At 41.3% G+C, this 27,997-nt stretch overlaps 2 protein-coding genes across 3 annotated transcripts in view; one reads left to right on the top strand and one right to left on the bottom strand.

Annotated features, from left to right (window-relative positions):
* The first annotated feature begins 14 nt into the window (after window positions 1-14).
* On the top strand, window positions 15-27,991 carry decr1 (2,4-dienoyl-CoA reductase 1). 2 transcript variants are annotated; one of them, XM_033020163.1, is made up of 10 exons: window positions 15-166; window positions 3,679-3,881; window positions 5,552-5,609; window positions 8,371-8,457; window positions 9,442-9,589; window positions 16,722-16,821; window positions 19,350-19,422; window positions 21,898-22,044; window positions 23,254-23,316; window positions 24,378-27,991. In XM_033020163.1, the coding sequence occupies exons 1-10, from the start codon at window positions 59-61 to the stop codon at window positions 24,435-24,437; spliced, it is 1,047 nt and encodes a 348-aa protein (XP_032876054.1). In that variant the 5' UTR covers window positions 15-58; the 3' UTR covers window positions 24,438-27,991. The 2 variants fall into 2 exon arrangements, with proteins under 2 accessions (XP_032876054.1, XP_032876056.1); XM_033020165.1 differs by having other exon boundaries at window positions 26-266; window positions 24,378-27,180.
* The window catches only part of calb1 (calbindin 1), a 58,951-nt gene continuing 57,333 nt past the window's right edge, over window positions 26,380-27,997 (bottom strand). Inside the window, exons 10-11 of the mRNA XM_033020166.1 lie at window positions 26,636-26,707; window positions 26,380-26,519 (exon numbers count right to left, since the gene is read on the bottom strand). Of these exons, the coding sequence (XP_032876057.1) occupies window positions 26,406-26,519; window positions 26,636-26,707 (186 nt within the window). The 3' untranslated portion in view covers window positions 26,380-26,405. The remainder of the gene's footprint in view (window positions 26,520-26,635; window positions 26,708-27,997) is intronic.

The following is a 27,997-nucleotide window of genomic DNA, read 5'->3' as shown; positions in this document are numbered from 1 at the left end:
GTTGCTCAGAGGGGCTGAGCGGTCGGTGCGCATGCGCGGTTGCTGACTGGGCCGTTCAATGAAGTCGATGCCGGGGGAGAAAATGGCGCAGGTTGCAAGTCGCAGCTTTTCACGGTGTTGGCGCAGGTTTACCATTGCTCCGTCTCAGTTTAGTCCAAACGAGCGGGTGAGGTCTGTTACATGACTTTGGAAGAAGTAACCTCGTCATCTGACAACTTTGTTTCCCGAAACTAGCTGCTAACAACATTTAAAAGACAGTTGGAGAGGTACATGGACAGGGAAGATATGGGGGCAAATGCGGCCGAAGGGCCCGTTCCTGTGCTGTACTTTGTTCTATGATAAGTATGGATATAAATAAAGAGTAGAACTGAGAGTTGAAGTTCTGAAGAACTGTTGTGGACAAAATCTTGTAGACGCACAGATTCTCTTGCTCAGAATAGGGGAATCGAGGACCAGACGACATAGGTATCCGTTCAGTTTAGTTTTGGTAACTTTCGAGGGGTAGGTTTTTCACAAAAAGAGCGGTGGGTGTATGGAGCAAGCTGCCAGAGGAGGTAGTTGAGGCTGGTACTACTGCAACGTTTAAGAGACAGGTAGATGGATAGGACAGGTTTAGAGGGATATGGGGCCAAGTGCAGGTAGCTGGAACTAGTGTAGATGGCACAAATTGACCGGAGTGGGCAAGTTGGGCCAAAGGACCTGCTACCACAATTATTATGACTCTTAAGAATTTAATTATATCGTGACTTTTCAGGTTGTAAATAGGCGAAGTTGAAGAGATTGCCCACCATTGCTGCTATCTGCCCCATATCCCTCCAGACTTTTCCTATCCATGTATCTCCCCAAGTGTCTTTCACATCTTGTTATTCTACCTGCACCATTCTGTTATTCTACCAGCTTGTTCCATCACTCTCTGAAAGGGTTGTTCTTTGGGTTCCTTTGAAATCCTTCCCCTCTCACCTTAAACCTATGAGTTTTAAACTCTGCCATCTTGGGGAAAAGACTGTATTTATACCCTTATTCACCGAATCTATACTCTTTTGTGAAAGGACACAAAGTGCTGGAGTATGTCAGTAGGTCAGGCAGTATCTCTGGAGAACATGGATAGGTGAACTACTCATGTGAAACCCAGCTAAACTTAATAAAATTAGTTCTTTGTTTAGAGTTCAAGGGATAATTATGTTTACTCAAATTTCAACCTCAATAAATAGTGAAGTATTTTACTGTGCGTCATTGCAAATATATTTATCTGCGTTTTTAAGTCTGCTCATGGAGTCAGACGTGGTTGTATGAATGTGGGCCATTGTCTTGGAAAAGATACAAGCTCGATCACTCAAACCTCCTCCACCATTTAATAAGACCGTGGCTATTTGGATTGTGACCACAGTTCCACATTGTTGCTCTTGAACGGGCTCACGTTCATACCTTCACTTCCTCTTTGCTTATCTGCCTTAGCTTTAAACATTTTTAGATTTTCCACTCACTTTGAGGGAAACACTTACAAAGATTCACAAAAACATACTTTTAAAACAATAACTGCATTTATGTCTTAAATGGTGACATTCATTTGTTTAACTTTGACTCTTCTGATAGATTCTCCAACAAAAGAAAATATCCTTCAAACCAGCCTATCAAAACCCCTGGGGTCTTTCAGTCAAGACCCCTTACTCTTCTGAACCCTAGCATATACCAAAGTCCAAAGATTTTTCCTAAGATACCCTACCTATTCCAAATGTTAGTTGTAAACTTTCTCTGAACTGCTTTCATCCTTCCCTAAATAAGGAGCCCAGTGCTCCGGATGTAGTCTCATAAAATAGTATCCAACTGAACCATAAACTTCCTTTTGTATTCCATTCCATCTTCAACAAATAACTTTTGGCCAAGTTTTCAAATTAAATCACTTTTCCCACTAGCCCTTTATAAATTGTACACAAAATTACTGCTACTTCTCAAACCTTTGTAATCTCTCAATATTTAGGGAATAAGCTATTTTACTTTTTTTGCCTAAGTTTCTCACGATTTATTAAAATTGCCAGTTCATTGTATACTTAGTCCCAATGAGGTCTCCCAATTCCCTCACTTCTTTATGTCATCAGCAAATTTCACAACTGTAACCAAGTCATTTATATAAATTGTATGAATTGAGACTCCAGCACTAATCCCCTATTTATGCCTGCCCTCGATTTCCTCTTTGTGCCAATACATTGTGTTTTGCACCATGAAGTTGAGCTGGTAGTTAAATACCAAATGAGCTTACAATAGCAGTTTTATTTCTAACCAAACTTTATTGTCACATGTGACTATGCACAGTGAAATTCTTTGCGTGCATACCCAATTTATACAAATGGCGGCCGCCTACGGTGCTGACAAAATTACAAAGCATGCCGGCTCATCCTTTTGTTGTCTTCCCCCCCCCCCCCCCCCCCCACCCAGTTGCAGTGGATTTTTACACTTGCCAGTAATTTGCAGATGTAATGTAAACTTTTTATTTAAAAAAACCTAGTCAAAACATTACAAAGTCAAGTCAAGTCACTTTTATTTCTATAGCACATTTAAAAAACAACTCTCGAAAAAACAACCAAAATGCTTTACATTGGTGGAGGTACTAACATTATACAACATTGGTTCATAGATTAAGTACATACATAAATACATACATATAGCCCTCCCTCAGAGGATGTCACGAAAGGCTTGAGAGTAAAGATGTATTTTAAGTCTCGACTTAAAAGAGTCGATGGAGGAGCAGTTCTGATGGGAAGAGGGATGCTGTTCCACGGTCTAAGAGCTGCAACCGCAAAGGCGCGGTCGCTCCTGAGCTTATGCCTAGACCGCGGGATGTTCAGTAACCCCAAATCGGCCGATCTGAGGGACCTTGAGGTAGTGTGGTGGGTAAGCAGACTTTTGATGTAGGTGGGGGCAAGCCCGTTAAGGGCTTTGTAAACAAAGAAGGATCTTGAAATTTATTCGGAACCGCTCAGGGAGCCAGTGGAGAGAGGCCAGAATCGGGGTGATGTTGTCCCTTTTTCGGGTGCCCATCAGGACCAGTTGCAAGCGGGACAGGGAAGATTGCCTGATGCCAGTGTAAAGGGAGTTGCAGTAATCGAGGCGGGAGGAGATAAATGTGTGGATGATTTTTTCGAGGTCATCAAACTGGAGGAATTGTTTTACTTTAGCTATCGTCCGAAGCTGGAAGAAGCTAGCTTTTACCACGGTATTGACTTGTTTGTCAAATTTCAATGCTGAGTCAAATATCACGCCAAGGTTTTTGACGTGAGGTTTGAGTAATGGAGTAAGGCTTCCAAGGCTGCCTGCTATTATTTTGATTGAGTCCGAGGGGCCGAGATGGATGACCTCAGACTTACTCTCGTTTAGTTGGAGGAAGTTCTGGGCCATCCAACACTTTATATCCTCGAGGCTGTGGATAATGTTAAGTAGATTTGATCTGTTTTTGGGCTTCAGGGGGAGATAGAGTTGTGTATCGTCTGCATAGCAATGGAAGGAAATGCCGTGCCTTTGTTGTGTAAAGTGGAAATATCTTGACTTATTGACAATAATGATAATTCCCTAGAATGAACAAAACTGATTGCTGCAATGAAATACTGTGCTAAATTATAATAACAAGATAAAAATGCTCTTTAAAGATAGCAATTTACTGTTAACATTGAATTTGGTCTCCAGGCATTCAGCCAAAGCACAAAGACACTATACCAGAGCAATGGTCCCGATCAAGTCGTGATGCTTCCTCAAAATCAAACATTGATGTTGCCTTCTGGAACATTTAAGGGTAAAGTAGCCTTTATCACTGGTGGTGGTACTGGACTTGGGAAAGGAATGACAACTGCTCTCTCTACTCTGGGTGCCGAGTGCGTTATTGCAAGTAGGTAAGTAAGATTAAGTGTACTCCAACAAAACAGTCATCAGCGCACTATTTATAATTGCAGATGTCCTTTTGTCAGTAATCCACAAAGAGTAAATAAAATAATTTACAGTTTGAGCAGTTTATTGTACCACTCTATAATGTCCTGACATGAACCATGAAGTCATGATGCTGCTCTATACGACTTTAGTCACAAAACCATAGTGGTGTTTAAGAGACTTTTAGATCGGCACATAAAAGTGCAAGGAAGAGTTAGGGATATAGTTCATGTGCAGTCAGATGAGATCAGTTTAACTTTGCATCATGTTCGGCACCAACATTGTGGGCCAAAAGGCCCATTCCTGCGATGCACTGTTCTGAGTTGTCTCAAGTGAATGAAAGTACCAAGCCAGCTGGATACGTGTTGAGTAAATCTGGACTTGTAATAGATTACATTTTACTGGTATTCAGAAAGGAGGCTCTCAAGATCTTCTTTCTAGCTCACACCAGAAGATCTGACATATTTGACAGCAGTGGAATGGGCATTCATGTGATCATTTAAAGTGGAAAAATAACCTATCACGCATCACAAAAATGTTATAAACATGGCTTTCCAGTAAAATATATCGTTAGAGGCGGTGACAAGTAACTCAGTCAAAAGTCTGTGGAGTTTATAGGTAGTCAATGGAGGAGAGGGGGAGAGACAGAGAGAAGCAAATACTGGGGCCAACGCAGCTGAATCCTTAATTGATGTCATAAGTTATAGGGGTAGAATTAGGCCGTTCGGCCCATCAAGTCTACGCCGCCATTCAATCATGGCTGATCCATCTCTCCCTCCTAAGCCCATTCTCTTGCCTTCTCCCCATAACTTCTGACACATGTACGAATCAGAAATCTATCTCTGTCTTAAATGTCCTTGGATAACTGAGAAGCAAAGCTAAATTTGGTGGCTTTGGCCATATCTGTCTTCATCTAGTGGAAGGTGAGAAACGGATAACGATGGATATCATAAGCAAGTGTAGATATGGAACAAAATTGCCAGAAACCCTCTGCAGATCATGCAGCATTTATGAGAAAAGAAACAGTTTAACATTTCAGGTCATTGACATTTCATCGCAAATGGGAGTGTGTCAACCTGAAGGATTAACTCATTTTTTTCTCCATAGATGCTGTCTGATATGTTAAGCATTTTCAGCAATCACAGTTTTGATTTAAGATCTCTAGCATCTGCAATGTTTTTGATTTCCCACCATTCTCTATGCTTTTATTTCAATCCAACATAACACGATGCAGTCAACCCAGACCTGGTGTTGGATGGTAAATTAGACATAATAATTATTGTGCTGCTTGAACTCTGGGTGATGAATACGGAGAGGTACCCAGGGAAGGAAAGATGGTGACAATATGAAGGGTCAAGAATCTGTAATTGTCATATATGGTGGGAACAAAGCCATGAAATTCTTACTCGCTGCAGCTTTACAGGCCCATAAAAGCAGTAACATAACAAACAAATATACAATAATCGATAGTACAATGAATTAATAATTTGTAATACATGGTAACCATAATGGTGGATCAAGGAATGTGAGAAGGATGCAGCTGTGTTAATGTTATCGATTGCATGATTGTTGCATTAAACAGGTGGCTACTATTGCAATTGAAATTCAAAAATGTTCTTTGAAAAATGTCTTCCAGAAAGCTGGATGTTTTGAAGGAGACAGCAGAAGAAATCTCAAGTCAAACTGGAAACAAGGTAATAAAAATGAACTGCAGATGCTGGTATAGATAAATACAAAATAATGGAGTAACAGTTATCTTGACTACACTTCCCACCCTGCCTCTTACAAAGATTCTACTCTCAAATCCTCCGTCTCCGCCACATCTGCTTCCAAGATGAGGCTTTCCATACGTTGTCATTCTTCAGTGGACGTGGTTTCCCCGATGGATGGATCTCTCACCTACATCTCTTTTGTAACCCGGAGTTTTGCACTCACTCCCTCTCTCCCCTGGCGCAACAAGCACAGCGTTCCCCAGGTTCTCACTTTCACCCCACTAGCTTGTGGCCCCACTCTGGCAATGGAGGTGGCCCAGGACGGAAAGGTCAAAGGACATTTATTGTCACATACACCAATTGGTGCAGTGAAATTTGAGTTACCATGCAGCACACAAATAAGATAAACACAACACTATAGAATTTAACATAAAACAAAAAACCCCCCCCCCCCCCCCACAGCGGAATCAACGTTTCCTACTGTGAGGGAAGGCAACTAAGTCCAGTCATCTCATCTTCCTCCCGTTCACCCGTGGTCAGGACCTATCGAGGGTCAGCATGGAAATGGGGCGGTGAATTGAAATAGTTGGCAACCGGGAGATCCCGTAGGCCTAGGCAGACCAAGTGTAAGTGTTCAGTGAAATGGTCACCGGGTCTACGTTTGGTCTCGCCGATATTCAGGAGCCCACATTGGGAACACCAGATGCAGTGGATGGGGTTGGAGGAGGTACATGTACGCCACATTGTTTGCCCCTTGAGATCATACCTTCCCCGGCCAACAATGGGCCCACTAGTTAACAACCTGCCAGAGGTCGTTTGTGATTTTGTCCTGGTCTTTTTTCACCTTCAGCTCTTCACTCTCATTTTCTGTCTGAAAAAGGATCCCAACCCGAAACGTCACCCATCCTTTTTGTCCAGAGATGCAGCGTGACCCGCTGAGTTACTCCAGCACTTTGTGTCTATATTTGGTATTATTAACATATCTATTGTCAGAAGTCATGATGTTAGCAATCATACCTTGACCACACCTCAAAACACCTCTTGCAAGAATGCCATCTCTTACTGTCTCTTGTGCATATGTGTGTGAAAAATAAGTCCGACAGAATTCTCATGCCTATCTTAACCTATCATGAAACTATCATATCTACTTCCTCCACCATTGGCCCTGGCAATGTGTTCCAGGCACCCATCATTCTCTATGTAATAAAAAAACTAGCCTCGCCCATCTTCCTTAAACTTTCTCCCTCTCACCTTATAGCTATGCCCTCTAGTGTTGGACATTTCCACCCTGTGGAAAATGGAAATGACTGTCTACCCTATCTATGCCTCTCCTAATTTTATATACTTCTATCATGTCTCTCCCTTCAAGCTCTGATGTTTCCGAGAAAACAATCCAATTCTATCCAACCTCTCCCTGTAACTGAAACCCTCTAATCCATTCTGGTCCTCTGCACTCTCTCCAAAGCTTCTACGTCTTTCCTGCAATGGGGCGACCAGAACTGTATGCAGTATATTCCAAACGCAGCTTAACCAAAGCCCTGTAGAGCTGCATCATGACTTCCTGGCTCTTATACACAATGCCTCTACCAATGAAGGCAAGCATACCGTATGCCTACACCCGATGTACTTGTGTTGCCACCTTTTGTGTTACCATCTTGCGCTCGGTCCGCCAAGACCTACTGGATCTACTGGTTGCTAACTATTTTAACTCTCCTTCTCATTCCGTCCTGGTAGCCTGCACCATTGATAGAGTGAGGCCATATGCAAACTGGAGGAGCAGCACCTCATATTCCGCTTGGGTAGCATGCAACCCAATGGTATAAACATTGAATTCAAACATTTTAGGTAACCTGGCAACCAACCCCACCTTCCTGCGCATCCCTTCCCCTTACTCACTCTCACCCCCTCCCCTCCCCTCCCCCCCCCCCTCTGTGCCCACCCAGATTCCCACCTTTTTCTCCCCTCCTGTCCAGCTAATTTCCTCCCTCTAACTTTGCAATTTGCAACTCTTCAACCCTGTCTCACACTTTGTGCTTTTATCTCTGGCCTTTGTTGCAGCCTTACGCCTATCAACCCCCACCCCTCCCCCGCCCTTGCCTGCATCCACCTATTACCTGCCATGCTTTCTCCTGCTTCTCCCCTCATCTAGTTTTCTTTCTCCCCCCCCACCTGCAATCAGTTTGAAGATGGGTTTAGACCCGAAACGTAACCTATCCATGTTCTTCAGAGATACTGCCTGACCTGTTGACTTAATCCAGCACTTTGTGTTCTTTTGTGCAAAATAACTGTTGTGCAGACTGGTTATGATAAATGGGTCATGTTTCTGTATCTAGATGACTATTCCTCACATGCCCATGCATGGCCCCGAGCCTCCACTTCACATCTGGCCCTTGATTGAATGACGGAGTAAACAATGGGCTGAATGGCCTAATTCTACACCTATTCCTTATGACCTTATGGGGAGAAGGTAGGATAATGGGGTTAGGAGGGAGAGATAGATCAGCCATGATTGAATGGTGGAGTAGACTTGATGGGTTGAATGGCCTAATTCTGCTCCTATCCCTTATGACCTTATGACTTTAGTGAGTACAAGTATGAATTCCTGTTTTTTCTTGGCGAGCTTTGGGCAGACCTTGCAAGTATACAAGTCCGCAGATAGAAATCAGTGACTATCAAAAGTTTGTAGTTGTCTTCCTGGGGATAATTTTTAAACTCCATGAATTTGATGTTCTAATATTTTCAGGTCCATTCCATTCAATGTGACGTGAGGGACCCAGCATCTGTGAAGTCTGCCGTGGAGCAGATGTCTGAAGTGGCAGGTCTGCCTGATGTACGTATAGCCCTTATGGTATTTACTGGGAATACAGTGCACCATTGCTAGGGTGTACAGGGACCTGTGCATGAACAGCCACTTCCACATGGGTAACCAAGCTCATTTCAAACACCAACAGTCCTATTCCACGTGAATATACAGCCTGAAACCAATTTGGAGGAACGAAAGTGTAACTGTTTTTTTCCACCAAAATGCTCGAGGCTAGAGGTTTAATTTGAAATTCTTTTGTTATTTTATAGTTAAAGGCTGCATGAAAAGAGGGAGCCAGCACAAACAAGGGGATACGACTGTTTCCCCATGGCTTTCAATCTTGTTCTGCTTTATATTTAAAACAAATTAAGTATCAAAGTATATTTTTCCCCATCCGTCACCATGCACGGTGGTGCAGCGGTAGAGTTTCTGCCTTACAGCGCCAGAGACATGGGTTCAATCCGGACTACAGGTGCTGTCTGAGCGGAGATTGTACGTTCTCCCCATCATTGTGTGGGTTTTCTTCGGATACTCACTTCTCCAAAGATGTACAGGTCTGTAGATTAATTTGGCTTCAGTAAAAATTGTAAATTGTCCCGAGTGTGTAGCATTGTATTAGTGTATGGGGTGATCGCTGGTCGGCGTGGACTCAGTGGGCCGAAGGGCCTTTTGCCGCACTGTATTTCTAAACTAAACCAAACCTGATGTACAAAGCTGCAAAAGTATAGGTGAGAAAATCACTCTTCCCAGTACAGGGATTCTCTATCCAGATCCTTGCTCTCAGTCTATCAGTGGCCTTATTTGGTTGAACAGATATTCCACACACTGTCAGTGCTTTTGGAAAATGTATGAGATTTTGAACCCAAAATGTTTGAACATCCATTTGACATAGCACCCAATTTTAAAACTCCAAATCGCCTAAATGTTTTGAAATTACGCTCCCTACTATGGGAAGATTTTAGGAGAGGTTTTAAAGTTCTTTGGATGCAATTTTCTTTTCTGACACGACAGGTTGTAATAAATAACGCTGCTGGAAACTTCATCTCGCCTTCGGAAAGACTTTCTGCGAATGCTTTTAAAACCATTACTGAAATAGTTCTGAATGGTACTGCATATGTAACTCTGGAAATTGGAAAAGAATTGATCAAAGCAAAAAAAGGTAAAAAGAAAATTTCACTTTTTGGAAAGCACATGGAACGTACTGTGTGTTGCTTGTTTTTGAGGAGTAGATTATATCGATTTGATAATCATTTTGACCCATATAGTGCTCTTGCTTGAAGCGGAAGGCAATGGATTTTAGACACAAAATGCTGGAGATCTCAGCGGGTCAGGCAGCATCTCTGGAGAAAGGGTATGGGTGACGTTTCGGGTCGGAACCCTTCTTCCGACCCAAAACATCACCGATACCTTTTCTCCAGGGATGCCTCCTGACCTGCTGAGTTTTTTCGGTCTAAATCAACATCTGCAGTTTCTTCCTACACAGTAATGGATTTTAGTCACCCATAATAAAACAGGTCATATTAGTTAACATTTCAAGTTATCTTACTGGGCTAGACTGTAAACCTGGAATCTTGTAGGAAAGAACTGCAGATGTTGGTTTAAATCGAAGGTAGACACAAAATGCTGGAGTAACTCAGCGGGACAGGCAGCATCTCTGGAGAGAAGGAATGGGTGACGTTTCGGGTCAAGACCCTTCTTCATACTAGAAACTTGGAATCTTGTTGCCTTTTCAGTTTCATTCAAAGTACTCCATGTTTCATATTCATTTAAAGTACCCAAAGTCTGGTGCAGCATTTTATTGTGGAGCAATAAATGGATAGAATGGATGTGGAGAGTTTAAGAAGGAACTGCAGATGCTGGAAAATCGAAGGTACACAAAAATGCTGGAGAAACTCAGCGGGTGCAGCAGCATCTATGGAGCGAAGGAAATAGGCTGGATTTTCTTCGCTCCATAGATGCTGCTGCACCCGCTGAGTTTCTCCAGCATTTTTGTGTACCTTGGATGTGGAGAGGATGTTTCCACTAGTGTGAGAATCTAGGACCAGAGGCCATAAATCAGAATCAGAATGCTTTATTGTCATTGCATGTGTCACAAACAACGAGATTACTGTGTCTCTCCATTTAAAAGAACTTCAAACATTCACATACTCATACTTTTTACACTCCCTCCCTCCCCAAACCCACCCATGGATTCACATTTACATAAATTAACACTGTCTCCCACCCCCCCTCCTTCCCCATAACCCGCTCCCGAGACAGAGTTCAGTTCCAAGATTGCTGATGGCTAAAAGCTGTTCTTGAGTCTGGCAGTGCGTGACTTTAGCGACCTGTACCCTTTTCCTGAGGGCAGCAGTGTGAAAAGGTGGTGACAAGGATGTGTAATGTCTTTCACGATATTACAGGTCCTGCTGCGGCATCTGGAGTGGTAAATGTCCTCCAGAGGGGGCAGGGGGAGTCTAATGATACCCTGGGCAGTTTTTATCACCCTCTGGAGAGCTGCTCTGTCAGCTGCTGAACAGTTCCCAAACCAGGCAGTTATATAGTAAGTCAGTATGCTTTCTACCGAACAGCGGTAGTAGGACTCCAGCAGTTTAGCAGACAGATGGGCCTTCCTCAAACCCTCTTTTCACGGGGCGAGTTGACGCAAGATGTCACCAGAGTGAAGAGGTCGTGGTCCAGCACGAGTCTCGCACGATATAACGGCAGTAGATAAAGAGTTCCCACGGTACTCGGCATTTATGTTATTCGTGCGAGTTACTTGGCCGTTTCCCGAGCAGTCGCGTTAAATCTTGAATGAACATCGTGAACTACACGTGACACAAATGATGTAACTTTTTTTTTCACACACTATATATATCCTCCCTTGGTTGAATCGGCTCATTTGGAGACGTAGAGTGGTGGAATTAAATAGAACTTCAAGCATTGGATGTATTCCGTTATATTAAAAGTTCTGAACAGTAAATAGAGCCTGCCCTCCGCATTTAATGTGCTATTTCTTGTGCTTCTTGGATACCTGAGCACAAGTTGGTAAATACAGATGGCCTTTTTAAAGGCAAGCATTACAAGTGAGAATTGCCTGCCCTCATGCATAATTCTTTTTATGGCTCTTTAAACTTCAAACACAGAGGGTGTAAAAGCTGTCTGCGACTTTTTTACTTTGCAGCTGCAGGGCAGACAGACAGACTTATAAGAGAAGTTTAAGTTTACTGCAAACACAGAACTTTTACATCAATAGCAATGTATGTTTTAAAATCTTGGATAACATTAAATGGTTCTCCTCTTGATGAACTTATATATCGTTATATAAACTCACATGAGCACTCGGGAAACTCGGCAGCCTTCGTCTCCAGCAGGTTCCTTTTCCTCTCCCTGTTTCTATAATCCTCTCTGGATTTATCGTACAGAATCTCGTTAAATTGGAACCATTCTACAAGTTCCCCCTCTTGTTCCCTGGTGAAGTTATATGGCTTTACCTTCTGCCATCTTCCCTTTACATAAGCGTCTGTAGAGGCTATTCCTACAACGGCTACTGGGGAGGCAATCTGAATTGCACCTTGCTCACCCTCTCCCTGCTCCAAGGAGCCCACAGGCAGTGTTATCTGTGGCATCTCCTGTTGCCTCTCCACCTGTCTCTCTTGCTGCGTCTCCTCCTCATTCTCCTGCATGGCAAAAACATCTCTGACCCGCTTTTCCCCCTTCCTTTGAGATTTTCTGGGAGCCATCTCTGCAAGTGTTCCTGTTAAAAAGATTATCCAACAATGACAATTAGGTGGGACGTCCTCGAAGGACACATGTTCCCATGTGTCCTTTTGAGACCACCTTTTTTAATCACCTTCTGTCCCCTCTGTCCAGCTTCCGGGTTCACCGTTCGCAGGAGTTCCCACGGTACCCGCAAGAGTTATTACGGATATCGCACGGATATCGCACTGGCCACTACGTTCATATAATGTTGCAATACTCAACCACAAGTGTACAAGTCACTCTTGGAGAAATTCCAATTTTCTTGAATTTTCTCCCGAGTGACCAAGTTACACGATGACCTGCCGTTAGCGCTACGGTGGTCCACGGTGGTCCACGAATGCCGCACTGTTATCGCACGAGGTTCCCACGATGTTGAACTCTGGTTAACTCTTGCGTCAAGTCGCCCCGTGTAAAAGCCGCATTAGTGTTCTGAGGAAGTAAAGTCTCTGTTGCGCATTTTTTACAACTACAGCAGTGTTCACAGACCATTTAAGATCCTCACTGATGTTGATCCCCAGAAATTTTAAAACTAGGCACCCTCTCCACCTCCTCGCCCCCTATCTCCAGTGGCCTGAGCTCTGCTCTATGTCGCCCGAAATCAGTGATGATCTCCTTTGTCTTTTTAGTGTTCAGAGAGAGATTGTTGTGAGCATACCACTCAGAAAGTCTGTGCACCTCCTCTCTATAGGCGACCTCGTTCACATTTGAGATGAGCCCCACCACGGTTGTATCGTCCGCAAATTTTATGATCCTATTTGCGGGGTGATGGGGCAAGCAGTCATGTGTGTATAGGGCGTAGAGGAGCGGACTGAGCACACAGCCCTGCGGTGCTCCTGTGCTGAGGGTCAGGGATGTCGAGGTGTAGGGTCCAAGTCTCACCGTCTGTGGGCGTTCACTGAGAAAGTCCAATATCCACCGACACAGTTGACAAAGGATGTTCCTTTAGGAAGGAGATGAGGAGGAATTTCTTTAGTCAGAAGGTGGTGAATCTGTGGAATTCATTGCCACAGAAGGCTGTCGAGGTCAAGTCAATGTATATTTTTAAGAAGGAGATATATAGATTCTTGATTAGTGCAGGTGTCAAGGGTTATGGGGAGAAGGCAGGAGAATGGGTAGGGAGCAGACTTGATGGGCCAAATGGCCTATTTCTGCTCATGTCACTTATGAACATGAACTTATGAACGTTATGGCAATGCTAGACAGTAAGTCATATTTATCAACCATTGTATTATCAGATACTACTAGGGTAGTTGCAACCAATTCAGTAGCATGGTAAAACTCCCCTGGAGTATTAACCCGATGATGCAAATTGAATGCATGATCATTTTCTACCAGAATATATAGGGTAAATGCAGTCCTTCACTCAGAATAGGTCAATCAAGAACCACAGGACATAGGTTTAACGTGAGAGGGGAAAGATTTAACAGGAACTTGCGAGGCAATTTTTTCCACACTGAGCATGGTGGGTATTTGGAACGAGCTGCCAGAGGAGGTGGTTGAGGCAGGTACTATAACAACGTTTAAAAGACAATTGGACAGGTCTATAGGTAGGAAAGGTTTAAAAGGAATGAAGGCAAGTGGAACTAGTGTAGATGAGACATCTTGATGGGCGTGGGCAAGTTGAGCCGAAAGGCCTGTTTCCATGCTGTATGACTCTAACATAAACAGAAAAATCCTGGTGATTCTTGTAGGTCATGTAGACATGGGACGGGAAGAATAGGTACAAGGCATTGCATCAGAACTAAAAAAAAATCAAGAAATGTTGCCGGTATTGAGGTGCCGCAAAGGGGAAGGAAAATATAGTACAGGTATTAGAGATTAAATGACCAAATAATTATATTGCAAAGCAACAAATGATGATCATGGATCTAATAAAGAAACAAAAGATGCCATAAAACAGAAAATGCTGGAAAAACTTAGCAGGTCTGGCATTGTCAGTAAGGAGAGAAACAGAATTAACGTTTTGGGTCCTTAATCTTTGGTTAGCATCCCATCCACCACTCAGCCTTCCACTTTTGAGGCACTGAAAAATGCAATGCAGTGCTGTACTTGGCCATATCACCATCATCTAAATGTAATAAATAGAAACTGCAGATGCTGGTTTATATCAAAGATAGGCACAAAATGGAGTGACACAGCGTGCTAGGCAGAATCTCTGGAGAAAGTCGACGTTTCAGGTCGGGATCCTTCTTCAGACTCTTTCCTGTGTCTATCACCACGATCTCAAAGTCTGTTAGGAAAAGGAATACTTTACCAATACTTTAAAAACTGCTCCAAAATGAGAATTTATGTGCTCATTTATAAAATAAATATAATAAATAATAATTTAAAAAATAATTTGACTGTTTTTAGAAATGTGTAGGAAGGCACTGCAGATGCTGGTTTAAACCGAAGATAGACACAAAAAGCTGGAGTAACTCGCGAGACAGGCAGCATCCCATTCCTTCTCTCCAGAGATTCTGCCTGATTCGCTGAGTTACTCCAGCTTTTTGTGACTATCTTTGTTTTTAGAAGCTTGTGTTTGTTTCAACAAAGAGTTATTCAGACACATTGATAATTTTTGACAGGTTTAACAGTCAGCAAAGGCAAAGGCAAGGCAAATTTATTTGTATAGCACCATTCGTGCAAACAGCAATTCAAGGTGCTTTACAGGAAAGAAAAAATAAAATAGTCAATAATTAAAAATTGCAAAATAAGCAATACGACAAATGTATGAATAATAAAACAACGTCAATGAAACAATAAAATGATTTTAAAAAGCACATAAAGGTTAAAATTAGACGGTTAAGATTACCTGCATGTCGGGTTATGGAAAAGCTATAGTAAACAACAGTGTTTTTAGGCCTGATTTAAATGCGCTTACAGTCTGTGCACACCTCAGGTGTTCAGGGGGCTTGTTCCACAGGTGTGGAGCATAAAAACCGAATGCTGCTTCAATAAACCTGTCCCTGAAGACCTGAGGAGTCAAGGCGCCTCATATACAACAAGTAGGTCAGAGATATATTTTGGACCTAGACCATTCAGTGCCTTGTAGGTCAGTAACAGAATTTTAAAATCTATCCTCTTACACACGGAGCCAGTGCAAAGATTTAAGGACAGGTGTAATGTGGTCCATTTTCTTGGTGTTGGTCAAGACTCTGGCAGCGGCATTTTGGATAAGTTGCAGTTGTTTAATTGATTTTTTATTGAGACCTGTAAAGATGCCATTACAATAATCTAACCTACTAAAAATATATGCATGAACAAGTTTTTCAGTGGCTTCTTTGGACAGAAATCCCTTGATTCTTGCAATATTTTTTAGATGGTAATAGGCAGATCTGGTAATGGTCTTTATATGGCTGTTAAAATTCAAATCCGAGTCCATAACTACACCAAGGTTTCTGGCTTTGTCTGTGGTTTTCAGTGCAATTGAGTCGAGTTGAGCACTCACCTCTAGCCTTGTTTTTTTTGGGACCAAAGACAATAATTTCTGTCTTATTTGCATTGAGCTGGAGGAAGTTCTGGTTCATCCACTCATTGATATGTTTGACACACTGGCTCAGTGAGTGTAGGGGACTATGGTCATGTGGTGACACTGCGATATATAGTTGTGTGTCATCGGCATAAGTGTGGTAGGATATGTTAAAATGCTCTATGATCTGAGCTAGGGGGAGCATATAAATGTTGAACAAAATGGGTCCAAGAATGGAGCCCTGAGGAACCCCGCATGTGAGTTTTGTACGTTCTGATTCAAAATTACCAAGGGAAACAAAATAATCCCGATCTTTCAAGTAAGATTTGAACCAGTCCAGCACAGAACCAGAGAGTCCCACCCACTTCTCCAGTCTGTCAAGCAGTAAAGGCAAAGGCAGAGAACTTTGTCCAAATTGTTCAGGCTGTTTTTAATGAGCTGCCTTCTGGCCTGTCAGCGTGATGCAGAGCTTCATACGGATCTTGCTGCTATACAGGGTCTCCCTATTGAGTTTATGGCCATCTTGGGAGTGCACGTTGAAAACTGCGTGTTGATCATCAGCAAGAACAGGTAACTTGTCAGCAATAAGTTCCAACTCAACAATATAAATGCAAAATATTGTGGAATCTATAGGTCATATCATAAGTAGAGCATTTTGTGTATTGTGGTAGTTTAAGCCGATGTTTTTGGACTTCTCTCACCACTTAAAGCCCTGTCCCACTGTACGAGTTCACTCAAGAGCTCTCCCGAGTTTAAAAAAAAAATCAAACTCATGGTGAGCACGTAGAATGTGCGTAGCGGATACGTCGGAGCTCGGGGACGTCTCTTAGCAGCTCGTAACGCTAACGGCAGCTACTCGGGAAACGTGGTAAGTTCAGGAAGACTCGTGAAGATTTTTCAACATGTTGAAAAATGTCCACGAGAGCCCCGAGTACCTACGAGCGGCCCTTACTATAAATCTCCGAGTTCGAATCAGGGCAAACTCTGGAGAACTGTTGAATGAACTCGTACAGTGGGACAGGGCTTTTAGTTTTTGCATGTATCCTAAAATGTCTAATGTTAATAATGACTTCAAGTTCCCAAACACTGTGTCTTTTAGGTGCTGCCTTCCTGGCTATTACTACTATCTATGCAGAGACTGGGTCAGGTTTTGTGATGCCCAGTGCATCAGCAAAAGCAGGCGTAGAAGCCATGTGCAAGTAAGTATTTCTAGGCCTAAGTTGGTTGATAGAAATAACAGTGAATCTTTTGCTGCGCACCATAGTTAAAGAATAATTATCTTTAACATGTGTATATGTGCAGTACAAGTGGAAAACCATGGTTGCTGTTCTATTTGCCCCACACATAATACTAGAATTTTACTGACAGACGTGACATTGAAATGCATGAATGAGTATTATTTGTTTAGTTTTAGTTTAGTTTAGTTTAGGGATACAGAGTCGAAACAGACCCTTTGGCCCACCGAGACTGCGCCGACCAGCGATCCCCGTACACTAGCACTATCCTACGCATTACGGACAATTTACAATTACCAAAGCCAAATTAACCTACAGACCTGGAGGTTGGGAGGAAACCGGAGCACCAGGGGAAAACCCACGCAGGTCACCGGGAGAACGTATAAACTCCGTACAGACACCACCCGTGGTCAGGATTGAACCATGGGAAGATTTCATATATTATATATTAATATAAAACGAGAGTGGCCTTTAGTGGGCCTTAAAAGACCTGTTGGAAGCTGCTATTTATCAACATCTTGATCGGTGCTGGTGTTGTGGAGTTTATATAAACTTAAGCAGTGACTAGTGGGGTGCCGCAAGGTCGGTGCTGGGACCCCAGTTATTTACAATACATATTAACGATTTAGACGAGGCAATTAAATGTAACATCTCCAAGTTTGCGGATGACACAAAGTTAGGTGGCAGTGTGAGCTGCGAGGAAGATGCTACGAGGCTGCAGGGTGACTTGGATAGGTTGGGTGAGTGGGAAGATTCATAGCAGATGCAGTATAATGTGAATAAATGTGAGGTTATCCACTTTGGTGGGAAGAACAGGAAGGCAGATTATTATCTGAATGTTGTCAGATTAGGAAAAGGGGAGGTGCAATGAGACCTGGGTGTGCATGTACATTAGTCACTGAAAGTAAAGATGCAGGTACAGCAGGCAGTGAAGAAATGAAGAAAGGTACAGCAGGCGAGATGATTTGAGTTTAGGAGCAGGGAGGTCCTACTGCAGTTGTACAGGGCCCTGGTGAGACTGCACCTGGAGTATTGGGTGCAATTTTGGTCTCCTAATTTGAGGAAGGACATTATTGCTATTGAAAGAGTGCAGCGTAGGTTCACCAGGTTAATTCCCAGGATGACTGGACTGGCATATGATGAAAGAATGGGTCGACTGGGCTTGTATTCACCCGAATTTAGGATGAGAGGGGATCTTATTGAAACATATAAGATTCTTAAAGGATTGGACAGGCTAGATGCAGGAAAAATGTTCCTGATGTTGGGGAAGTCAAGAACCAGGGATCAGTTTATGAATAAGGGGCAGGCCATTTAGGACTAGGATGAGGATAAACAATTTCACCTAGAGAGTTGTGTATCTGTGGAATTCTCTGCCACAGAAGGCAGTGGAGGCCAATTCACTGGATGTTTTTAAGAGAGAGTTAGATTTAACTCTTAGGGCTAAAGGAATCATGGGGTAAGAGAAAAAAGCAGGAACGGGATACTGATTTTAAATGATCAGCCATGATCATATTGAATGACGGTGCTGCCTCGAAGGACCGAATGGCCTACTCCTGCACCCATTTTTCTATGCTTCTATGTTTCTAAATGTTCCAGCTGTTTTGGTATTGATCAAAATGCTTAAAAAAACTTTGTAAAATGCATGTAATTATTTGTGCGAGAGGAAAGCGCAACTTCTTTCCGCTAATCTGTTAGTATTTCAGTATTCATAGCTTTTGGCAGCTTAGACACGTGGACAGCTCCTGACACATGAAACAGAAGATGAATCTTGTTCACAATCAAAAGCATATTTAGTTGTTTGATGTTTGGCCTTTCTAGTAGTATTTCACACTCATCTCCCTGATGTGTAGGAACAATTGTTGGTCCACATTTGCTTTGAACTTCAGTAGATTTGAAAAGCTGCTATATTTGGGAATTACCAGTTTTTTCTTTGGTTCGGAAAGTAGATGAAGGGAATATAGATCTAGACACATCTTCATAGGGCTGCCAGTGGCGCAGCTGTATTGTTATCTAACAGCACCAGCGACCCAGGTTCGATCCTGACTATGGGTGCTGTTTGTACGGAGTTTGTAAGTTCTCCCTGTGTCCGTGTGGATTTTCTCCTGCTTCCTCCCACTCTCCAAAGAAGTACAGGTTTGTAGGTTAATTGACTTTTGGTTAAAAAAAATTGTAAACTGTCCCTAGTGAATGGTGAGTATCATAGTTCTAGTCTACAGGGTGATCTTTGAACAGCGCAGACCTGGTGGATCGAAGGGCTTGTTTACACACTGTATCTCTAAAGTCTAAAGTTCACCTTCAGCTCTCCTCCCAGACATAATGTCATTTGAGTGCAGCAGATATTTAGTGTTTTAGAGTGATAATGTATGAGAAGATATTTGTAAATTTCCTCTTTATTTTTGATCTTGTTTTGTTTTAACACAAGATGGAACTGTTAGCTTGCAGGTTCAATCTATGCACAAATGCTCCAAGCTACTTTTTGTTTTGGTTTATAGATCACTAGCTGCTGAATGGGGTCGATACGGTATGAGATTCAATGTGATTCAGCCAGGACCCATTAAAACAAAGGTATTATGAACATCTGAGTTAGGAGCAGGAGTAGGCCAATTGGCCTCTCATAAGTTCATATGGTATAGGAGCAGAATTAGGCCATTTGGCCCATCAAGTCTATTCTGCCATTCAATCATGGCTGATCTATCTTTCCCTCTCAACCCCTTTCCTTTGTTTTTTCCCCACAACTCCAGATACCCTTACTAATCAAGAATCCGTCAACTTCCACCTTAAAAATAGTAATTGACTTGGCCTCCACAGCCACCTATGGCAATGAATTACACAAATTCTCATCCATGAATTTTCAAACCTCCTCTGCCATTTAGTAAGACCGTGGCTAATCGGATTACAATCTTAGCTCCACATCCAGTAATCTTTCACCTCCTTGCTTATCAAGTATCTGTCTACCTTTACCTTAAAAATATTCAAAGATTATTTCCACCACAGAAGAGATAGTCCTTAAGAGAAAATATTTTGCCTCATCTGTCTTAAATGACAAACCCTTATCCCTCGTTTCTACATTTTTACACAATTATCTTCTCCACATCCACCCTCTTAAGATCCCTCAGGATTTTATATATTTCAATATCGTCTCGTTTTTCTTGTAAATTGCAGAAGGAGGCCCAGCTGCTTACCCAATCCTCATTAAACAGCATCCCTTCAAGTTATTACGACCCTGACTTAAAACTGTTTCTGGAGTCTAAACATAGTACAGTTTAGCATAAGAAAAGGCTCTTCGGCCCACAATGTCTGCGCCAAGCATGATGCCAAGACCATCACATATCCACCTGTACATAATCCATATCCCTTCATTCCCTGCACATACATATAACTATTCAAAAGTCTTTTAAATGTCACTAATGTATCTGTTTCAACCACCACCCCCTGAAATGCATTCCAGGCTTTCACCTCAGCCGTCTGTGTAAATAAACAACCTGCACCTCACATCTCTTTTAAACTTTGCCATTTAAGAAACTTGACCTGAAACATCGCTATCTGATCTGCTGAGTTCCTCCAGCATTTTATGTTCCAGCATCTGCGTATCTTGAAACTCCACCGTTACTCTTTTATTACTTTATCTGTTACATAACTGACTTTTTTTAAATGTATTCTTATCTTGTTTTTGGTTTATCGTGTGTTTCCAAATTGCAGGACAGCTTTAAAGTTTATTTTACTATTATCACAATTCATCGTGTTAATTCTCAATTGTTTACGGTTTAAAATTAGTTCAATAGTATTGTCTGAATTAGTAATGACACAAGGGCATTCTTAAATATAGTCATTGGGTATCAAGGCAAACAGCTTTCTTCATTATTTGCTTAAGAATTTTATTAGGAATATAATGATGTAAGCAAAACACAAAGTGCAGGAGTGATTCATCGGGTCAAGCAGCATCTGTGGAACGAATAGATAGTGCTGCCTGACCCACTGAGTCACACCAGTATTTTGGATTTTGCTTAACATTACAGCATCTGCAGTTCCTTGTGACTCCATAATGATGTACACTTTTTAGCTATCCTTAAAACTTAATACATGGGTAAAGAAAGAGATCCTAAAGATGATTACATGAACTAGAAGTAGTTATTTTCATTTCTCTCTTTGTGTCCAGTAAATGCAGGAAATAGGCATAGCCAATATATAACTCAAGATATTCATTTCCAGTGCCTTTAGGTCAAGAAATAGTTGTTATCCATTGCATGCAAACTACAGATCGTCTTTTTGGTGAAGGATGGCGACCCAATTTAAATGAATGGGGCAATGCTAGATGCATCAACTGTAGCTAGTGTAAAACTGAGGGACAAGATGGCCAAAGTCAGTCATACAGTGTGGAAACAGGCCCTTCGGCCCAACTTGTCCACACCCACCAATATTTCCCCTCTACACTGATCCCACCAGCCTGCATTGGCCCCATATATCTATGTACCTGTCTAAATGTTTCTTTAAACATCGCGATAGTACCTCCCTCAACTAGCTCCTCTGGCAGCTCGTTCCATGCACCCACCACCCTTTGTGTGAAAAGGTTACCCCTCAGGTTCCTATGAAATCTTTCGCCTCTCACCTTAAACCTATGCCCTCTGGTTCTCGATTCCTTTTTTTCTGCCCGAGGAGAAAAATAAAAGTCAGACGTCAGATCAGTAATGTATGGAATCACTGCTATTGTGAGAGGTCAAGTGCACCTCCATTTGACCTCTGGCGTGTTCTCCACCTCCAAGCTATTGTGTTTTGGGCCAGTTGCCTGGAACACTGATGCATGTTGCAGCTAGCTAGCATTCTCTGGAACCCACAGGCCAGCCGACGAAACAAGGTGCCAAACAGTCTGTTTTATTCTTATGTTCTCATAAAATCTAAAAGTATATTAAATGTCAGGTCTAATATGTATTTTCTACATTAGCATGTACAAAAATTGTATCACGCACAAAAGGTAATCACGGTTTTCAAATTGTTCATATGATCATTTGGAAAGATTTTACTTGTGTTTTTAATCCTTTGTAGGGTGCCTTCAGTCGACTTGACCCCAGTGGTACGTTTGAAAAAGAAATGCTGAAGAGAATTCCGATGGGCCGCTTTGGTACCGTAAATGAAATCGCCAACCTTGCTGCTTACCTGTGCAGTGATTATGCCAACTGGGTTACGGGAGCAGTAAGTTCACACTTGGAGTGCTCACGTTCTTTATTTAAAACATTATTTTCCCACAATAAAGCAGATGTGAGGTCATGGTATCTCAATTATTTAGTTTAGACTTTAGAGATACAGTGCGAAAACAAGTCCTTCGACCCACCGAGTCCGCGCCGACCAGCGATCACCCCGTGCACCAGTTCTATCCTATACTTTTTACCGAAACCAATGAACCTACAAACTTGTATGTCATTTAAGAAGAGTGGATAATTGGAGTTTTACTGTTTACTCTTCCTCAAAAATGAAATTCTCTATTCAAATTTTGTTTTTACTGAATAATTTTCCAAGACCATAGAACATCTTTTAAACACTTTTTTCTCAAGAGAATATTGACTGCGGGCGGAGACACTTGCATCTCAGTTTTGCAAATGGCCTGCGAGGAAGGTCAGAAATATGACGGTTAGTTTCGAACATCTACCTCAACGACTTGTCTTTATTACAATGATCAGGATGTAATTAAAAATCTCTGTGGAAATTCACAAGTAAAGAAAGAAAAGAAATTGACACTCAGCTACATGTTACATTGGATAAGAGTTATGTTTAAGAGAGCATCTTGAATTGAAAAATGGAGATGTTGAAGTTCATGATAGGAAATTCCAGAATTTGGGTCGTCAGCATTAAGGCAGCGATAGATAGATTCTTGACGAGTACGGGTGTCAGGGGGTATAGGGATAAGGCAGGAGAATGTGGTTGAGAGGGAAAGGTAGATCAGCCACGATTGAATGGCAGAGTAGACTTGATGGGCCGAATGACCTAATTCTGCTCCTATCACATGAAAGAGATAAAGATATGAAAGGTACACAAAAATGCTGGAGAAACTCAGCGGGTGCAGCAGCATCTACGGAGCGAAGGAAATTGGCAACTTTTCGGGCCTAAACCCTTCTTCAGACGTGCTCCATAGATGCTGCTGCACCTGCTGAGTTTCTCCAGCATTTTTGTGTACCTTCGATTTTCCAGCATCTGCAGTTCCTTCTTAAACACAAAGATATGAAAGGTAACAGCTTAGTGAGGGCAGGTACGGAGCACTGCTCGTTTATAGATCTTAAGTGTCAAAGATGACAGAAATGTTTCCTGGCAGGAAGCAATCAAGCTGTTTGAATTCTGCAGTAAAATACATTTATATTGTTTCATTTTAAGCTACAAATAATTGAATTTTGTTTTTGTTTTTTATAGGTAATAAGATTTGACGGTGGTGAATATGTTTCAATAGCTGGTGAATTTAACACTCTGCAAAAGGTAATTTCTTCTTTAGAAACTGAACCTTTCTCTTCTGGACTTTTTTTTCTTTGCCTCAATTTCTGCATAGGAGGCAAAGCATTAAGACCATAGGAGCCGAATTAGATCATTTGGCCCAATGAGTCTACTCTGTCATTCGATCATGGCTGATCTATTTTTCCCTCTCAACCTCATTCACCTGCCTTCTCCCCATAACCTTTGACGCTCTTACAAATCGAGAACCTATTGATCTCTGCTTTAAAAATACCTAATGTCTTGGCCTCCCCAGCCATCCATGGCAATTAATTCCACAGATTCACTATCCTCTGGCTGAATAAATTCCTCCTCATCTCCATTCTGAAGGCATATCCTTTAATTCTGAGGTCGTGCTCTCTGGTCCCAGACTCTCACATTACTGGAAACATCCTTTCCACATCCACACTGGGCCTTTCATTATCTGGTAGGTGTCAATGAGATCTTCCCCTCATCCTTCTAAACTCCAGCGAGTGCAGGCCCGGAGACATCAAACGCTCCTAATATGTCAATCCAATCATCACCGAAGTCATCCTCTGATACCTTTCACAACCAGCAATCCTTCCTCAAATAATGGGGCCCAAAACGGCGCACAATATTCCAAATGTACCTTCACTGGTGCCTTATAAAGCCTCAGCATTACACCCTTGCTTTTATATTCTAATCCCTACAAAATGAATGCTGGCATTGCATTGGCTTCCTTTCCATCGACTCAACCTTCAAATTAACCATTTGGGAATCCTATTCTACGGTAACTCTTCCAAGTCCCTTTGCACCTACGACTACGAATCGACCATAATCCATGTATGCATTAACTCTAGAGATGTTTGTGGGGAATAATGTATTTCTCACCCAAGTAATCAATCACTACTGATGCCCTCCAGCATATCTTTCCCCACTAAATGATATATGTCCATATCAGACAACAAAATGTGTTACTCGTCACCTGCTGTATGAATAATAGGAAATTGCTTCATTTCTCAGTGATTTCTGTTATGACTTTTAAAATATAAATATTGTATATACTTACCTCTGAATTTTTATTCTAGGTTACAAATGAACAATGGGACATGATGGAGTCACTTATCAGAAAAACCAAAGGCTCCTAAAAGTGCTACAAAGCAAACAGAATTTAACATGACACATCGCGCAAGAGTGTTATGCCAGTTTACAGATGGAAGAACCTGTGGTACTTTTTGATGATTTATAGTTGATTCGATTTTCAAAATAATTTCCTTGAAATCCAAGTCGAAAAATCTTTAATTGGAACGATGTTCGTTGGAGAATCAGAGCTTGCAGAGTTAATTGCAACTATATTTTTAATTGAGCAGGAGCAGCAGTTTTGCTACTCTGCTTGGTGCAAAGTGAGGCGAAACAATCCTGAAAACATTTCAGGAGCAATGTGTTGTAGAATATTACAATCATCATTATATAACAATCACCTTCATATATGATGCATGCGCAGTGGGAATAAAGGATGATTCTTCAAATTGGTAAACTCTAATTTTTTGGGGGGAAAAAAAGATACATCAATAAGATGGAGTTTGATTTTTAAAACATGTCGGGTTTATATAGACGTTTGAAAGGAGTTGGGTTGTAGAACTATTCAGCATGAATACAGGACCTTTGGTCTAACTTGTCCAAAACAAACAAGTTGTCTAACCAAGCTACTAGTCCCACTTGATTGCACCTGGCCCATATCCCATCAAACTTTTTCTATCCATATTTCCCTTGATTGGCATAATTGTACCTGCCTCTACCACTTCCTCTGACAGCTTGTTCCATACCCATGTGCTCTAATTTAGAGTCCCCTACCTTGGGGAAAAGGCTGTGACTATTCATCTTGCGATTTTGCAATGTCTTGTACAGCTGTAATATGATAACCCAACTCCTGTATTCAGTTAAATAAAAAGACAAAGTGCTGGAGGAACTCAGCAGGTCAGGCAGCATCTGTGGAAGGAATGGACACATGACGTTTAAGGTTGGGCACCTACAGACTGCATCAAACAGTATGAAGAAGGGTCCCAACCCCAAACGCCATCAGCTCATTCCCTCCACAGATGCTGTCTGACCCACTGAGTTCCAGCAGCACTTTGTTTTTTTGCTCAAGGTTCCAGCATCGAAGCTTCTGTACTCAATACACTGATTGATAAGGGCAATTGCCTTCTTCACCACCCTATCTACCTCCGATGATAGGGCTGTAATGTTATATTTTGAATAATTGCTTCATTACCTATTTTCAATTTCAAAATACCATGTTAGGCTGAGTTTCAAAGCCACCGTCCAACACAATGGTAAGATGCTGTATCATTATAGACTTATAATCTGGAACGGATATTAAACATACAATGCAGTAGTGGTGACGTTTCACGCGTAAAGATGGTCTTTTGTCAATTTACTTAAACTTTCCTGTTTATTTTCCCTGATTTTATTCCTGTATCCTCAATCTCGGCATCTTTAGCTCATCCATGATAATTCCCTCATTTTATTTTTATGTCAAAAAAAGCAAACAAACAAAAAAAACTACATATAAAATGTTCTAGTTTGTTAAAGGAATTAAATGCTTTCAACTCATCAATAAATTATGAAGATCACCAAGTTTTCAGCGTTATATTATTTTACTTTCCATCTGATATAAGCAATTTTTCCTCAAAAAAAAGTTTACACCATGCTCAAAGAAACATACAGAGCAATTATTGAAAATTTTACCGCATAAATGTAACATATTTAATTGTAAATTTTGGGAATTGCACAGGAACAATACCTTCATTACATTCATTAAACAATTCGGCACGGTTTTGTAAACATTTATTATAAACATTTCCTTCACTCCCAAACAAAATGATTGTTTTATGCCTCATTTCATATTATATTCTGTAGTGTAATTTATTGTATGAATTCTGTAGGTACAAAAGCAATAGATTACAAAGAGTATAGATACAACAGATCAGAAAGAATGTGTTGCACATTCTCCTGATTAACCTATATGCATACCAGTTGAAGGAGAGCATGTCCTACACCCTTTTAGCACACAGCTATCTTCACAGAAATCACAAGCACACGAGAATGCGAGATATTTAAAATTCTTCAGCACAGAGGATTAATGCCAAGTCTTTCCGAAAGAGTTTTCCTGCATCAGATAAAGCCATGATGTTTTTCTTGTATGTTGCGAGATTTTGAATGTCTAGGTCCTGCATTTTATAATCAGTCATACAATTAACTAAACGTCACACCCAGTCATTTAGAATAAAGCCTTCATTTGCTATTAAAACTTTAAAAAGTTAGTAATTTTGCATTGAGTTATTACCTGTTTGTTCTTTTCGCAGAGATCCTTTAGTAGTGCATCTAATTCATGTTCATCGATATATCCACTGCTGTCCTAAACAGATTAAGATACAAGATTAAGATATTTGTCTGGTCTTCAAAGATTACAAATCTTATTAACATCAGCTAACTGTTTAATTAGTGTATACTCTACCTAGGGTTTATTTCTAAAACAATAAACCTCTCAGTAGTTTATGGTTGTAAATTGGTTTAAAATCTCAAAATCCCCTCTTTAAGTAATGGGAAAGCACAGTGTAAGGTTACAATACAGCAATATGCACACCCATCGTAAATGAATGTTTTGTTTTGGAGTCATACAGCGTGGAAGCAGGCCCTTCGGCCCAACTTGCCCACAATGACCAACATGTCCCATCTAAACTAGTGCTATCTGCCTGCATTTGCCCCATATCCCCCAAAACCTACCCTATCCATGTACCTGTCTAAATGTTTCTTAAACATTGCGATTGTACATGCCTCAACTACCTACTCATGCAGCTTGTACCATACACTCATCATCACCCTTTGTGGGAAAAAAGTTTTCTTTTATATTCCCCCCCCCCCCCCCCTTAAACCTGTGACCTCTAGTTCTCCATTCTCCCACTCTGGGCAAGAAACTCTTTGCGTCTAACTGATCTATTCCTCTCATGATTTTGTACACCTCTATAAGATCACCCCTCATCCTCCTGCGTTCCATGGAATAAGAGTCCAAGCCTCCTCAACCTCTCCCCATAGCTCAGGACATTGTGTCCTGGCAATATCCTCGTAAATCTTCACTGCACCCTTTCGAGCTTTTCTCCATTAAAAAAAAAAAAAGGAACTCTTTTGGAAATCTCTTGTGGGGGTCATTTTTTTCAAGAAATGTGCAATATTAAACGTTTAAAGGTGCTTTGGAATTTGAGAGTTGATTGCGTTCATTTAAACCATTCTGGCCTGATGCCAGAGAAGACGCCATTTATTATTTTTCAAAAATGTTGCTAAACTTGTGGGTTAATACATATTTATAGTGAATAAATCCTATTGTATAAATCATAACAGTCTGCATATTGAATGTAAACATATTTGTATCGGTAGAAACCTCGTACTCTATTATTAAACATGTAATTTGCCTTTCTTTATTGTTATTCATAAAGAATATTCCGCTCATAGATCCTGCCTGTGATAACAATAAAAACATCCATTAGTATGCTTGCCTTTATGCATGTTTAACTAGATATTCAATAATTAAATCAATTTTATTGTTCCGAAAAATGTGTAGTACTGACAGACTGCATCTTTAGACATTACTGCTGGTATTCTCGTAAAAAGATCATGTAGGGCTATATTAATAAATATTTTCTAACTGTAT

Source organism: Amblyraja radiata, chromosome 4 (genome assembly GCF_010909765.2).
Source record: "Amblyraja radiata isolate CabotCenter1 chromosome 4, sAmbRad1.1.pri, whole genome shotgun sequence".
NCBI lineage: Eukaryota > Metazoa > Chordata > Chondrichthyes > Rajiformes > Rajidae > Amblyraja > Amblyraja radiata.
Note: the sequence above shows the minus strand (reverse complement) of the source record. Positions and strands in the feature narration are given on the sequence as shown.